At 45.1% G+C, this 16,438-nt stretch overlaps 1 protein-coding gene across 1 annotated transcript in view; it reads right to left on the bottom strand.

Annotated features, from left to right (window-relative positions):
• RCAN1 (regulator of calcineurin 1) overlaps positions 1 to 1,097 on the bottom strand; it is a 97,400-nt gene extending 96,303 nt beyond the window's left edge. Inside the window, exon 1 of the mRNA XM_054468835.2 lies at positions 582 to 1,097. Coding sequence (XP_054324810.1) covers positions 582 to 833 — 252 coding nt within the window. The 5' untranslated portion in view covers positions 834 to 1,097. The remainder of the gene's footprint in view (positions 1 to 581) is intronic.
• Between the last annotated feature and the right edge of the window lie 15,341 nt (positions 1,098 to 16,438).

Consider the following 16,438-nt stretch of genomic DNA (forward strand, 5'->3'; position numbering starts at 1 on the left):
CTAAATATTCTAAAGGTCTGAAAGATGGTCCCCTTCCCCCCAACACAATTCCACCAAAACTGGCCAGCCGCTGGCTAATGAGCAACCACGCATCCTCACCCAAACATTGGCTTTTCTTCCAATAGTGCAGATTGGGAATGCAGGGACGTCGTCCTATTTATGAACACTGAGTCACGTCGCCGCTCAACGTCTGTTTCCTCCTCCCTAGGAATGAGGTGACCCCCTCCTCCAGCGAGTAAATGCGGGGAGATGGCGAGAGCGCGGGGGGCGGCGGTGCTGCCCCGCCTTGGGGAGCGAATTCACCCCCCTAGTCGCACCAGCCTGGGCGCACACCGGAGCCGGGGCGAGCCTGTGGGACCCTGCAGTGAGCTCCGCGCGCCCCGGGGTTGCTAGGGGACCGGGATCCTCGGGGCGCCGTCCCCACGCCCCAGCCCTGAGGGGTCCGCGGCCGGGCGGCCCAGGGGGCGTCGCTGCCTCCCCGCCCCGCGCGCGGCCGGGACTGGGCGCTGCGACCCGCGCCGCCTCCTCGGGCAACAAGTGTCCGCCCTCCGCCCCGACGGCCCGCCCGGCGCGGCCCTCACCCGGCACAGGCCGTCCACGAACACGCGCGGGTCCAGGTGGCAGGCGATGGTGGCGCTGGGCAGGTCCTGCAGGTCCACCTCCTCCATTTCGCAGTCAATGAAGCTCCAGTCGCCGCCGCCCTCGTCCGCCTCGGCCGCCCCCGAGAGGGGCGCGAAGGGCCGCAGCGTCACCCCGGGCCGCTCTCGCGCCTCGGCCGCCTCCGCCGCCTCCGCCGCCGCCCCGAGCCGGGGCCCGGCCACGCCGTCCTCCATCCCCGCGCTCGCGCGCCCCTGTGCGCCCCAGCTGGCTGCGCCGGGCTTGGGCGCCGGAGCCTCACGCGCTCCCGTCCGCGCTCGGCGGGGGGGGGGGGGGGGGGTTGCTCCGCGGTTAACCCCCTCGGGATCGCGCGGCGGCAGGCGGCGGGCTGTCACCAGGCTCCCAGCGACACGGCCTCCCAGCGCCAGCCCCGCCCGTCACCGTTCCGCGCGGGAGGGGCAGAAACCCGGTGCGGCGCCCGCCCGCCCAGCCCCTACGGCCGGCCACCGGCGGATCCAACGGTGGCCCCTTTAACGCCGGCGCCGGTTGGGTTAGTGTACACCGCCCTTCCAGGAGACGGGGCCAATAAAGGAACGGAATTCTCTTCACGTGACCTTCCTTCTGCCGCCCGAAGCCCGAAGCCTAAGGGCGGCCATGTTGGTTAGGGGCAAAGTCCTCGTCCCCAATTCCGCTTGTCTGACAGCTGGGGCCAGCTGAAGGATGCCGGGCAGTGTCCTCGGCTCTTGGGCCCTTGGGGTGATAACTGGGGAGGCAACGTTTTTGTGGTTCCCATGCGGGAACGTTTTGAGACACAAGGGCCCACTTTTGGGAATTTAAGCGAGACATAGTCTCCCTGTGGCTCTGTGGCCACTGGCAAGTGGTTAGATGCTTACCGTATATTATCAGATATAGTCGCAATAAAGACTGAACTAGACCGTGATAACAATGTCTTACTTTTCTATTTCAGCGTATTAGTCACTATACCATTGTGAAAATTTACGTAATTAGAAGCAATTTTTCTGAATTACCACTATATGCTATGTACAATAGGACATAACGAAAGAATTAAGAGATCACCCCTTTCCTTTGGGGAATAGCGGAAAAATAAGAGGACCTCAAGTGAGCAGACATGTCTCTTCCTGAAAAATAGAATTCTTTTTTTGGACAGTATGATACAGTGAGAACTTGGGTCTGAATTTCAGCTTTGCTTTTTAACTGCTTGTACAAATAAGCTGAATCTCAGTTTCCTCATCTGAAAAAATGAGGACATATTACTAAGAATTCAGTCAGTGCTTAATAAATGGTAGCTGTTTATGCGCTGGGTTCTTTGGAGGTTGTGAAATTACAGTTATATTTTTTCTTAGAGTAGGCTTACTCTCTAGTTAGGAAGTGTTAGTAATTATAACAAAAAGTATATCCAACAGCTGAGATTTATTCAGAACTTGCCATGTGCACGGTTCTATGATTACTATTATCATAGTCGTAGGGCAGTTTGTGTCCTCAAGGAGCTAAACCCAAGAGAAATAATAATACCCATGCGGAGATAACTCATAAAATAGAATATGATGTGAGGATGTGAAGAAATTGGAACCATCATACTGTGAAAGGGAAATCTTGGGCCCCCAAAATCACTAAGGAAAACTAAAGCTGGAAGTTGCTTAGAGTCAACCTGCCTCCCATTCCATTCAAAGTCACCCTTCTGCCCACCGAGACAGATGCATTTCACCGAGACAGATTTGCCTCCTTTAGAAAGACTAATCAGAAACTCAAAGAATGTAACCGTTTGTCTATCACCTATCTGTGACCTGGAAGCTCCCTCCTGCCTCCTGCCTTTGCAGTAGTCTTCCTGCCTTTGCTTCAAGTTGTCCTCCCTCTCCATACCAAACCAATGTACTGCTTACATACATTGATTGATGTCTCATGTCTCCCTAACATGTATAAAACCAAGCTGTGCCTTGATCACCTTGGGTACATGTCCTCAGGACTTCCTGAGGCCTGTCATGGGAGTGCCCTCAACCTTGGCAAAATAAACTTTCTAAATTAATTGAGACCTGTCTCAAATTTTCAGGGTTCACAATATATTGCTGATGGGCATGTAAAATGGTGCAGCCACTTTGGAAAACAATTTAGCAAGTCCTCAAAAAGTTCTATGTAGAGTAACCATATGACCCAGCAATTCCTCTCGTAGGTATATACTTAAAAGAAATGAAAACGGCCGGGAGACGTGGCTCACGCCTGTAATCCCAACACTTTGGGAGGCCAAGGTGGGCAGATCACCTGAGGTTGGGAGTTCAAGACCAGCCTGACCAACATGGAGAAACCCTGTCTCTACTAAAAATACAAAATTAGCTGGACGTGGTGGCACATGCCTGTAATCGCAGCTACTCGGGAGGCTGAGGCAGGAGAATCTTTTGAACCCCGGAGGCAGAGGTTGCAGTGAGCTGAGATCGCGCCACTGCACTCCAGCTTGGGCAACAAAAGAAAAACTCAGTCTAAAAAAAAAAAAAAGAAAGAAAGAAGTGAAAACATATGCCCACACAATAATCTGTACACAAAAGCTCATAGCATCATCATTCAAAATAGCCAAAAAGTGGAAACAGCCCAAATGTTCACCAATTGAAGAATGGACAAACCAGGAGTATATTCATACAATGGAATATTTTCCAGCCCTAAAAAGGAATGAAATGCTGATAACATGCCACAAGATGGAGGAATCTTGAAAACAACATTATGGTAAGTGGAAGAAGGCAGTCACAAAAGGCCACATGTTATTCCATTTATATGAAATGTTCAGAATAGGCAAATCCACAGAGAGAGAAGGTAGTTTAGTGGGTGCCAGTGTTTGTGAAAGGGGAAAATGGGGAATGACTGGTAAAGGGTACAAGGTTTCTTTTGGGAGTGAGGAAAATATTCCAAACTCAATCGTGGTGATGTTTGCACAACTTTTTGAATATACTAAAAATCACTGAATTGTACCTTAAAGGGCGAATTTCATGACATGCAAATTGTATTTCAGTAAGGCTAGTATTTTAAAAGACCACAAGACGTTGGATGAAATGCAGCAGAATGGGTGACACTGCAGAGCTGAAAACTCTCGGTAAACTCGGCCAGGCATTGTGAAAAGGGTAACAAAAGGATGAGGCACTGGTTTTGGAAAAACAACACCCGGTCAACCTGTTGCTGGGTGGGTCCGTGTTTTCATCCTTAGGACAGTATGCTCTTTCATTTTGCTGGCTTGCCATAAGCCACTTACAGCATGCAGAGTGGGCCTGTTGGACAAAGTGTTCAACGGGAAGGAAAGCACCAACAAAACAGAAAGCCAAAATGCAAGCAGAGCAAACCCTCGCAGCTGGCTCTCTGATGTGTTAAGACACGAGCGAGCAGAAACAACCTCAGGCGAGTGGTGAGGACAGTTACCTGTAACTGACTCCAGAATGCAGCTGGTCATTACTCAGATACAGACCACACCAAACATTTCCCTCCACATCTGTGGATCCCCACCTCTCTCCTCTCCTTCCCCATCTGCACTTCCCCAGGAAGCTAAGTGAAGAGTGTGACTTTTCTTAGTTCTCTGACCAGATCAATTACTTGTCTGTATAATTCCGACAATAATAATACTAGTCTCTTCTGTGTAGCTCTTAAATTGTTAATGGGTGTACACGTAAACTAGCCAACATCATCTTAACAAACTGGTGTTATTACTGCAGATTCTTAGAACTGAGGCTCAAAGAGATAGATGACCTTCGCACAAGAAAATAAGCAGAGAGCCCGGTGCGGTGGCTCGTGCCTGTAATCCCAGCACTTTGGGAGGCCGAGGCAGGTGGATCACCTGAGGTCAGGAGTTTGAGACCAGCCTGGCCAACATAGCGAAACCCCGTCTCTAGTAAAAATACAAAAATTAGCTGGGCATGGTGGTGCATGCCTGTAATCCCAGCTACTTGGGAGGCTGAGACAGGGGAATTGCTTGAACCTGGGAGGTGGAGGTTGCAGTGAGCCGAGATCGAGCCAGTGCACTCCAGCCTGGGCGACAGAGCGAGACTCCATCTCAAAAATAAGTAAATAAAATAAAAATAAACAATAGCCTCTCCCAAGGAAGAGAAAAAAACGAATCTATGAGCTGTCAACAGCACAGGCAGAAATGAAATAAAACATGCTATTTCAACACAATTGCAGACATCTCCAAGGATGAAATCAACTATACCTAGGGGTAATCTCTTAAGATGCTGTGCTGCCATAAAATGAGTACAAATTCCTCACTATTTCTTTGGAAATTGTTAGCTGGGCCTCTTTTACCAGCTGTGGCAACAGCACGTAAGATCCATCTCTCCTTCCCCCTTTGGCTTCTAAGTAGAGAGCCTTCCTTTTTCATTGGCTCAAAGGAGCTGATTTGATCCAGCTTTTCAGAAGGGGAAGGAACGAAAATAGGTAAAAAAAAAAAAAGAATCTCAGTGATTTTTTTTTTTTCAGATGGAGGAAGGACACACATTTTAATTAATATATCCTACCACCTCCCAATCATTTCCTCTCCTTACATTTCCTTCATGTCAGCCATTGCAATTACCCAATATAAAAGGAGAAGAGGCGCTCAGAAAGCCATGTTTGGTTATTTTTGTTCTTAGCACCTGTCTCTTACATCAATTGCAGCCCAGTTATGCAAACGTGCCTATGCGTGGATAAATGAGCCTATTCATTTGCCAGGTGGGAAAGTTTTACTCTAGATACTTTTAGTTGCATCCTGTTTTATTCTGGAAATTAAAGGATGCTGTGTTCAGTAGTCACTTGCCAAGTGTTTATTAAATGAACCAAAGGCATTTCGGCACATTCTGAGAAATTATAGACATTTAAAAAATTCATTTAAGGTGGAAGGCAAATTCCTGACTTTCTGAGTGTTTGCTTTCACAACGAATGAACAGTTCCAAAGACTGCTTCAATGAATAAACCCCTTAAATAATTCATTTGGAAGGCTCTATTTTGTTACCACCTATAAAATGAATAAAAATGTTATGCTAGTTTATTATTATTGTTTTGTTTTATTTTAGCAATAGGAACTTTTTTTCCTTACTCAAAGTTCATTCTTAAAACCCATTCTTAAAATTTTCTGTTATTTTTGATGGTATTATGATACTTTTTAATTTAGAAAGATAGTTATAAATTTGATTTGAGGGAAAATAGTAGATTTTGGTGACTTTGTCTTTCTAAGTGTGGAAAGGAACTTCACTGACTTTGACATTTCTCTAAGTTCTCTTTGAAGTGTGCTGGCACTCGTGTGACTTTTATGTTGAGTTAGGAGTCTTCTGGTTGCCAGTAACCACAACCTCTGAAGCCGGTTTAAACAGGAGATCATTTAAATTAAGGATGTAAGGCAACTCTGGAAGCCTAAGGTGAGAATACCGCCTCGGGAAGTGTCTAGAAGATGGGTCTTGATGCTGCCCAGCAGCGGGCTGTCTTCTTGGGCCCTGTTGAGGCCATCAGAGGTGGGGGATGGACACATAAGCAAATGGGCCTCCACTTCTGAAAGTCAGCAGCCCCAGCATCTCCAGGGAGCGCTCATTGTTCAAAAGGTCTTCCTTTGTTTCAAGCTAAAAGCACTGCTCCTGCAGAAGTATTGCACACTCTCCAGAAGTCAGATAGACCTGGCCTTCATTCCAGCTCTGGCCTTTATCATCTCTCTGGCCTTGGGAAGCCGCTTGACCTCTCTGAGGTGCTGTGTGTAAAAAGGTGATATAAATAGCTTCCTTTCAGAGGTGTCGCAGAGGCCAGACACATGCCCAGCTAATGCCTGCCATGGAGGAGGGGCTCAGAATGGAAGGACCTCAAATTCTCTTGGTCCCAGGTTTTCATTTTAAGATCGCCTTCTCTTCTATGTCACAGCCTCTTAACACAAAATAATAAGTAAATAGATCTTCCCCTCTGGCCAGCTTCTCAGGAGTGAATACCAGGGCAGAATCTGGATCCAGGACCAGTTAGTTGTTTTGCTTGTTATAAGTTCTTTGGATTTCAAGACAGATGGTACATTAACAACTCATCCCACCCCATCCCTGCCCTATTGACAGGTTTCCCTGGCTTCCCTTGGAAGCCACCTGTGTATGCTGGGCCAGCCTGTCCTGAGATCCACCTGTTGTCACTGACATAACCCCAACAGGACAAATTTCCTTTAAGACAGGGATGTCCAATCTTTTGGCTAGCCTGGGCTACACCAGAAGAACTGTCTTGGGCCACATACAAAATACACTAACACTAATGATAGCCGGTGAGCTAAAAAACAATTACAAAAAAAATCTCATTATGTTTTAAGAAAGTTTATGAATTTGTGTTTGGCCACATTCAAAGCTGCCCTGGGCTTCATGCAGCCTGCAGGCCGTGGGGTGGATGAACTTGCTTTAAGGGGTTGGGGTAGGACATCCTTGGTACTTCTCCCAGTATCCTCCCTCAGGGTTGGGTTTTAACTGCTGTGATGTGTTCCTTCCTTGATTCTACCCTATACTGTAGAAGTCATATCTTATTTGCTAGTGACGTTGAATAGTGCCTGGTGTGTTGAATAGTGATGGCTTCATGCTTGTATACTCACCTGGAGGAGGGCTAAAGTGACAACACTAAGCAAGCCTTGTCCGGGCCTGACTCAGCCTGACGTTGGCTCAGGGGACTCCTACACTCACTGGGATGCTGTTAAAGTTTGACTGTGTCCCCACCCAAATATCATCTCGAATTATAGTTCCCATAATTCCCACGTGTTGTGGGAGGGACCCAGTAGGAGATAATTGAATTATGGGGATGGTTTCCCCCATAGCGTTCTCATGGTAGTGAATAAGTCTCATGAGATCTGGTGGTTTTATAAAGAGAAGGCCCTTTTGCTTGGCTCTCATTCTCTCTTTTCCGGCTGCCAGGTAAGATGTGCCTTCGCTCTTCCTTTAACTTCCGTCATGATTGTGATGGCTCCCCAGCCATGTAGAACTGTGAGTCCATTAAACCTCAGTAAACTTCTTTCCTTTGTAAATTACCCAGTCTTGGGTATGTCTTTATCAGCAGCGTGAAAGCAGACTAATACAGAAGCTATGTGCAGAGCATTATCTAGATGCTGGAGCTATGACAGTCTATAGAACAGACAAGGTCCCTGACTTCATGAAGTGTACTTCCTAGTGGTGGTAGTGGAGGGAAGGAGAGAGATGGACAATACATAAAATAAGTAAATACAACATGTAGATGTTGATGATATGCATGGTGAAGTACAAAGGAACAAAAAATAAAGCAAAGAAAAGGAATTGGAAATAGGGAGGAGGGAGGATTTCAGCTCTAGTAACCTTCCTTCAGGGAAGACTGAAGAAGGGGGAGAATGCCATGACTACTTCTGGAAAAAAGCACTCCAGGCAGAGGAGAAAGTGCAAAGTCCTGGGGGCAGCAGCTGCTCATCTTGTTGAAGCAACACTGCAAAGGCTGTGATAGGTTTCTTCTCAGGCTGGGTGAGTGATCAAGGGGGTGAGTAGTGTAAACGTCAGAAAAGTGATAGGGTCAGATCATATACAACTTTGTAGGGCACAGAAAGGAGTTTGGGTTTCATCCTCATTGAGACAGGGAGCTGGTGCAGGCTTGAGCGGAAAGTAGCTAACCTGATCTTTCTTACGACTACTGGGAGGACTCACTTGGGAGCTGTGTGCACAGAACACTGTGTGGGGACAAGTGTGGAAACCAGAGACCTCTCAGGAGGCTGTTGCCATCATCCTGGTGGGAAAAGGTGAGAACTTGGGTCTGGATGGAAGACCCAAAGTGGTAAGAAAATGGTAAGATTCTTTCTGTATTTCGAAGGCTCAGACAACAGGATTTCCTCAGGGTATTAGTTTCCTATGGATGCGACAGTAAATTACCACAAGCTTAGTGGCTAAAACAATACAAATATATGGTTCTGGGGGGCATAAGTCTAAAATGGGGAAATGGGGTCAGCAGAACTGTGTTCCTTCTGTGGGCTCTGAGGAGAATTGCTTTTTTTTTTTACTTTCTGAGACAGAGTCTCGCTCTGTTGCCCAGTCTGGAATGCAGTGGCGTGATCTCTGCTCACTACAACCTCCGCCTCCCAGATTCAAGCGATTCTTCTGCTTTAGCCTCCTAAATATCTGGAATTACAGGCGCACACCACCACGCCCAGCTAATTTTTTCTTTGTATTTTTAGTAGAGATGGGGTTTCGCCATGTTGGCCAGGCTGGTCTTGAACTCCTGACCTCAGGTGATCCACCTGCCTCAGCCTCCCAAAGTGCTGGGATTACAGGCGTGAGCCACCGTGCCCAGCCTATCTGCCATATTTAGAGAAAAGGAGGCATCAAGACTGACTCCAAGGCTACAGGAAGAAGCTGCATCTAACCTGGATAAGGTAGACTGTGAGAGGGACAGGTTGGGGAACAGCTATCCTTAGCTCACCTTGGAGCAATTCCGGATTGAGAGACCCCTTAGAGGTGACAGTGGGGGGACAGGGCTCTAGATGGCATCTAAAGCCACTGGGCCACTGAGATCCCCTAGGGAGTGAGTATAGCTGTTGACAAGAGAGTCTGGGGTCTGGACCAGGGGCACGGTGACAGCCAGGCATCAGCCAGCAGTGGTGCCTGGGAAGGGGGGTCAGAGAGTCTCAAGAGCCACCAGGCAGTTGGGGTATTCTGGAAGTCAAGGCCAGAAAGGGCTTCCCAGAGGAGGGAACCAGCGCTGCTGAAAGTCAGCTTGGGAAGAGCCCTCTGTGACTAGCGCTGCTGAGAAGTCAGCTTTGTGGGGACAGGGAACTGAGTTTGGATTTCCAAGTTTGGCAGTCCTTTTTGACCTTGGCAAGAGAAATTTTGGAGAATTATTGAGAAATAAAAGCCCAATTAGGAGCAGAAAAATGGAAGATAATGAGTGTAAGCAACTCTCTCAAGAAGTTGTGCTGTGAGGAGAACTGAGAAGTGAAATAGTACATGGAAGAGGAAGTGGGAGTGAGGGGAGGGTTTCATTTGGTTGAAGATGGGAGAAGCCACCCCAGGCCTGTCTGCAGGTGGGGATGATCCAGGAGAGAGGAAAGCTTGATGACCGGGGCTGGGAGGGGGAGGGAATTTCTGCAGCCATCTCTGTGCGGAAGAGAGGACACCTGGTACATGAACAGAGAGGCGGGCCCCAGGTGGCAAAGCAAATCTGTCCATCGACACTGAAGGAAAGCAGCATGCACCACGGATACCCTGGGCATCAGTGCGTGGGGAGATGCAATATTGGGGCAGGGCTGGTCAAAGCCACCTGTGTTTACCTCCATCTTCTCAGTAAAAGAGGAGGCTGTGTGTGAGGATGAGGAAGGTGGCATTGAGTGTTGAAGGCAAGAGAAGAAAATGTGAAGTCATCTTCTAGGAATGTGGGAGAACAAATGGACTAGAAAAATATAGGAGGATTATATATGCACACCAATGTCATATGAGTATCAATGTATCAGTATCAATGTCATATGAGTATCAAATATGCATACAGCATGCAAATACGTGTATATATATTAACGTTTACATACAATTACAATATATAGTATATGTTAGTAGATATAAGCAAATATATTTATATGTCTTATGTTTAATATAACACATGCTGCAACATAATTATAATCTATAGTATCTAATATATACTCGATGGTATATGAATATATGTTCATACATCATACATGAATATAGCAATATAGGCAGATAATATATGTTACAATGTATTATTAAATTGCGTATATTATATGATGTACAATAAAAACACAAGTTTTTATGACTTATTTGTCTACCCCACTCTATCCAAAATATATGTAATCCATGTTATAAAACAAAGAGAAATAGGAATTTTTTAAGTATAGGAAAAGAGAAATAAACACAAATATAAACGTGTCTTGAGCGCTCATCCTCATTTTCTTTAGAGTGGAATCTTGATGAAGGGAAGCTCTTTATTTTCACTACCACTCTGCCCCACCTAGAATGTCCTGGGCCTAGAGGGGGCCTTCAATATTTATTAAATGAATTAATGAAAAATGTATTTTATACTTGAACTTAACCAAAAGGCTGCGAAACGATGAAAAATGTATCTTATTTATTGAGAATCAAAAATATTTTGTTTTCTTAAAAATCTCCTGTTATTCTCAATGACTTATTAACAGTGTCTTAGTGAGCGTAATGTTATTAAACATGCCTCACCCTTTTGGGAAATCGTGGCGAACCATGAGTGGCATGGAGTGCTGTGCTTACTAAATCATAATATCCATTTTTCAATCCCATCCACCAAATCTAGAAGGGATTATTATTATCACCACTGAGTAAATTTCCATGCTCCTTGATATCAATGAGTTGTTTTTTCACATTAATTGGAAGTTGTTCATTTTTGTTTCACAAATGGGTTTTAAAACTCACAGAACCCCTTGGAAGCTTCTAGACAGCTGATAAAATTGTGTTTCCTAGTTTAAAGTGCAAGATATGAGAGCTTTTATAGATGTCACACATCGTTTTTTGGCAATAAAATCACTTAATGACGGAAACCTTTCCAAACTCCTGTTTTCAAGATATTCTTACTGTAGCGCAAGTTTCTGGCAGACAGTGGTTACTTTCTCACCCATTGTTAACTGGCACCTTGAGCCTGAAGGGCCAGGTCAAGCTGGTTTATTTATTTATGTTAAATCACCGCCATAGCTCGAACCTTGTAATCTGGCTGGCAGTTGCTCATGCGCAGAGGGGAGATGTACCAGCTCTGTTCCTTTCTTGTCATTCATCTCTATATGTCCTTAGAAATAGCTTCATACCTTAAGTTCTAGGGTACACGAGCACAACGTATAATAATGATAATAAATGAATAAATAAACAAACAAATAAATAAAAAGAATCCTGGGGGAAAAAAAAGAAATAGCTTCATATCATTTCTTAGCAGGCATCCTTGCCAGACACTTACCTGTTTGTGTGAGGATTGGCTCAGTTAAAGACTAGATAATATAAACCACACATTCTCTTAATGAAAATTTGGGATCTGCAATAACAGCACAATTCTGGAAGCAGAGAAGGTGTGTGGAGCCATGTCAGCCCACACCACCTGGCACCCCAGGTGCCCATCAGGGGGCCTAGTGCACCCCTCTGACACCTGCTTGTCTGGCTTCTGCAGCAAGAGCAAGCACCAGGGTCAACTCACATAATAAAGCAACAGAGGAATAATTTTCTTTTTTAGAAAAAAGAAAAACCTAATATAAACAGAAGCCCTAATATTTTTCACTCATCCCAGTGAGTGGAGGCCATCACCTTCCACCATGGAGACCTTGACTTATAGGGTGGATGAGCGGGGAATGGTGGACAAAACTCCACCAAAGAGAGCTGCTTCCTCCCAGACTGTCTCGCTCTAACCCCTGGACTGCGACTTCAGGCTGAGGGGCTTTACCTAGGTCAGAAACAGGCTAATTTCCCAAGAACACATCAAACGCAACAGGTCAAAATGAAAGCCATCTTTCCCATCCAGTCTGCTCACTCTTCTCTGTCCTGATTTGTACCCACAAGCTGCTCAGTAACCAGGAAAGAAACCCAGGAGCCCTGAAAACTGCTCCCTTTGTCTTATCCCCGACTCCTCCACCAACTGACCTGCTCGCCCACTCCACACAGCCAGTCGCCAGGTCCTGTCCACTTTCCCTGCTGAATAATCATGCCGCATCAGCTGAGTTTACCCCTTCTCCTAGAGTCCCACTCCTGGTCTGTCAGCTCAGGACCATTTCTTTCTCTGCATCACTTCTTACGTGGATCACCTGAGCTGCTTCGAGACTGAATCCTTGCTTGAAGGCACAGCTGATGACTTTGGAGCCTTCTTCATCCCATGGTTGAATTGATTACGAGGAACTTTTCCCAGGACTAGGTATACAAACAGAGATCATTCAATTCTCTAACAGATGAAGGCTGCGGTCCCCTATAAGATGCAGTCCACCATATGATGCCCTCTTAATAACTTTTATGACACGCAGCAATCATACTTCATTAGAACACTTCTCTTTCTTCTCCACTAAACTGTGAGCCTCCTGAGGACAGGAACTGTGGTGATTTCCTTGTACACAGCATGATTCCAGGCACACCGTACATTTGATACTTGTGGTATCAAATGTGTGTGTCATTTGAGAACAGACGCCTTTTTATAAATTTTTTTTAAAAGAGATGGGGCCTCTCTCTCTTTCCCAGGCTGGAGTACAGTGGTGTAATCATGGCTCACTGCAGCCTCGAACTTCTGAGCTCTAGCAATCCTTCTGCCTCGGCCTCCCAAAATGCTGGGATTACAGGCGTGAGCCACCATGCCTGGCCACCTTCTTATAATTATATGTGCATCCCCAACCTCAAGCACTTGACAGCTGACTGCTGAAGGAATGAATGGATGAATGAAGGAATAAATGGATGATTGCCAACACCCCTCAAATAAAGAGAAGAGTAGGTTTTATAAGGCTGCTTCTCAGAGTTTCCACAAAGGCCAGGTCGGGGAACATTAACCCAAGTCCTGTTTGTTATTTGAAAGCCGTTCTGAGGGAGCCGACAGTGCCATCCTCCATCTTGCTTAATTCAGGAATAAATTTACTCTACAATAATGGTTGGACTGTATACATTTCAGACAACCTTTCATGAGTATGGAGGTTGCCATTGAGATGTCCATCTGTCCTCCACCTTAGGGAGCACTAAAGAGACCCTAAAAGTTGGTCTCTTTGCTTTACATTCTAATCACTTTCCTCAAATTCACATTGATTTTTCCAATGCTTGTATAGCTTTTTGTGGAGCAAGCTTTTTTTGGTTTTTTGAGACAGAGTCTCACTCTATCACCCAGGCTGGAGTACAGTGGTGCAGTCTCGGCTCACTGCAACCTTCACCTCCCAGGTTCAAGCAGTTCTCATGCCTCAGCCTCTCTAGTAGCTGGGACTACATACAAGTTTGAGTCACCACGCTTGGCTAATTTTTGGATTTTCTTTTCTTCTCTTTTTTTTTTTTTTTTTTTTTTTGAGACAGAGTCTCACTCTGTTGCCAGGCTGGAGTGCTGTGGCACAAACTCGGCTCAATGCAACCTCTGACTCCCTGGTTCAAGCGATTCTCCTGCCTCGGCCTCCCAAGTAGCTGGGATTACAGGCGCGCACCACCACACCCAGCTAATTTGTGTATTTTTAATAGAGAAGGGATTTCGTCATGTTGGCCAGGATGGTCTTGATCTCCCAACCTCGTGATCTGCCCTCCTCGGCCTCCCAAAGTGCTAGGATTACAGGCATGAGCCACCGCGCCCGGCCATTTTTGGATTTTTTTTACTAGACACAGGGTTTTGCCATGTTGCCCAGGCTTCGCCTTGGCCTCCCAATGTGCTAGGATTACAGGCTTGCAGGATTACCTGTCCTGCAAGTATATTTTTGAGACCACCTTATTGAGGTACAACTGACATACACTAAACATATTAAAACTCTACAAAGTGATAAGTTTTGAGAGAGTGAGCATATCCTTCCTCCTGCAAGTATCTTCCTGCTTCTACATAATTCCTCCCATCCCCACCTCCACTCCCGCTGTACCCCAATCTGTTTCCTGTCACTAATGATAAGTTGAGCAAGTATATATTTAATCTTTAAGAGCTTCCTCTCTTTCTGTTCTCTTTTCATAAATTTCCGGCTTTTTAAATTATTGCTTCATTATCTTATATCGCTCTGGAGTTTCAATTTGATTAAAATATTTTTTAGTCCACGGAGTTATTCTCTGCAGCCTCCAAAACAGTTTTACTAGTTTATTTGTCTGGTCTTTCTCATTTAGCTTGCATTCTCCTTGCATGTCTGGGGAGCCTTTATTTATCTAAGGACACTGGGTAGCTAACATGCATTTCCTTTGCTATTGAATAAGATTGTTTCCCCAAGGTGAGTGGCAGCTCTAAGCAAGGAAGGATGGAATAAAGCACCTGTCTGGCTGTAGTCAGGGAGACAGTGAGTCAGCTGTCAGCCTGTGGACCCCCAAAATGCTAATGAAGGCATATCTGAGACAGGGTAATTTATAAAGGAAAGAGGTTTAATGGACTCACAGTTCCACATGGCTGGGGAGGCCTCACAATCATGGTGGAAAGCAAAGGAGGAGCAAAGTCGCGTCTTACATGGTGGCAGGCAAGAGGGCTTCACTTGGGATGCAGCATTGACAAGGAATGTCTTAGCTCCTGGCAGATGTTTGTTCCATTCATTGGAAGAGCCGTCTGGGATTTTGCTTGATTCTGCATGCTGTATATACACATGTATATGTGTGTATGTGTGTGTATATGTATGTGTTTATATGTGTATTATGTGCACATGTGCATGTGTGTATGTGTGTGTATATGTATGTGTTTATATGTGTATTATGTGCACATGTGCATGTGTGCATATCTGCAGTATGCATGCTTGTATATGTGTAGTGTGTGTATCTAGGTATATACTGTATGTGTGGAAGGCAAATATATTGTATGGTGGAAGGCAAAGGAGGAGCAAAGTCACATCTTACATGATGGCAAGCAAGAGAAAGCATGTGCGGGGGGAACTCCCCTTTATAAAACCATCAGATCTCATGAGACTTATTCATTATCACAAGAACAGTATGAGGGAAATCGCCTCTGTGATTCAACTGTCTCCCACCGGGTCCCTCTTATGACACGTGGGGATTATTACAATTCAAGATGAGATTTGGGTGGGGACCCAGAGCCAAACCATATCACCCCCTCCTACAATGTGGAAGCACCACTGCCATTTTATTTTATAAACATAAATGTTTTCCCTTCTACTTCCACTGTACACCTGTTTTTTATTTGCCGTGGCCAGAAGACAGTTGAAGTTGTAGGTTATTTTCTACTCTAAACATAGACTCTTCATGCAGCAAGTTGGAGGCAGATCCATTTCCTTGCTGATACGGTGGCCTCCCTTATTACAATGGAAGGGCCCTTTGCAGGACCCCTGTGGCCACCTCACTTTTACGTCAGGAACGATCAAGTTTCCTTAGAAAACAGCTAGAGCCCCAGTGTTGCAGATGATGTTTTGATGAAAATGTTCAAAGCATTCTTTTCCTTTAGCCAACTTCCTTGATAAAACTTTCCCAGTAAACATAGTCTTACCATATGATCCAGCAATTGCATCCCTTGGTATTTACCCAAATGAGTTGAAACTTATGTCTGCACAAAAAATGTTTATAGCAGTTTTGTTCATAATTACTAAAATGTAGAAGCAACCAAGAAGTCCTTCAATAGGTGAACTGATAAACAAATGGTGTTGTACCATACCATGAAATATTTTTAATGATAAAAGGAAATGAGCTATCCGGCCATGAAAAGGCAAGAAGGAATCTTAAATATACGCTGCTAAGTGAAATAAGCCAAGATGAAAAGGCTACACAGTGTATAATGTCAACTGCATGACATGATGGAAAAGGCAAAATAATGGAGACAGCAACAAGATCAATAATCATTGATCCAGGAGTTAGGGGGAGGAAGGAAGAGGTGAATAGGTGGGGCCCAGTGAATTTTTAGGTCAACAAAACTATTCTGTACAATACTAAAATGGGGGACACATGTCATTACACATTTGCCAAAACTCATAGAATGTACAGTACTAAGCGTGAACCCTAATGTGATCTATGGACTTGAGTCAATAATAATGTATCTCTCTTGGCTCATCAATTATAACAAATGTTCCTTAGTAATGCAAGATGTTAACAATAGGGAAACTGTGTGGAAGTGGAAAGGTGCTTCTGGAAAATCAATATATTTTCCATTCAGTTTTTTTTGTAAACCTAAAACTTCTTTAAAAACAATCTATTAGTTTTTTAAAAAATTGTCGAGTAATATGCCCACAAAGCACCTGATTTAAAGTGGGAAAATAAACCTG

This window comes from Pongo pygmaeus, chromosome 22 (assembly GCF_028885625.2).
Source record: "Pongo pygmaeus isolate AG05252 chromosome 22, NHGRI_mPonPyg2-v2.0_pri, whole genome shotgun sequence".
NCBI classification, from domain to species: Eukaryota; Metazoa; Chordata; class Mammalia; order Primates; family Hominidae; genus Pongo; species Pongo pygmaeus.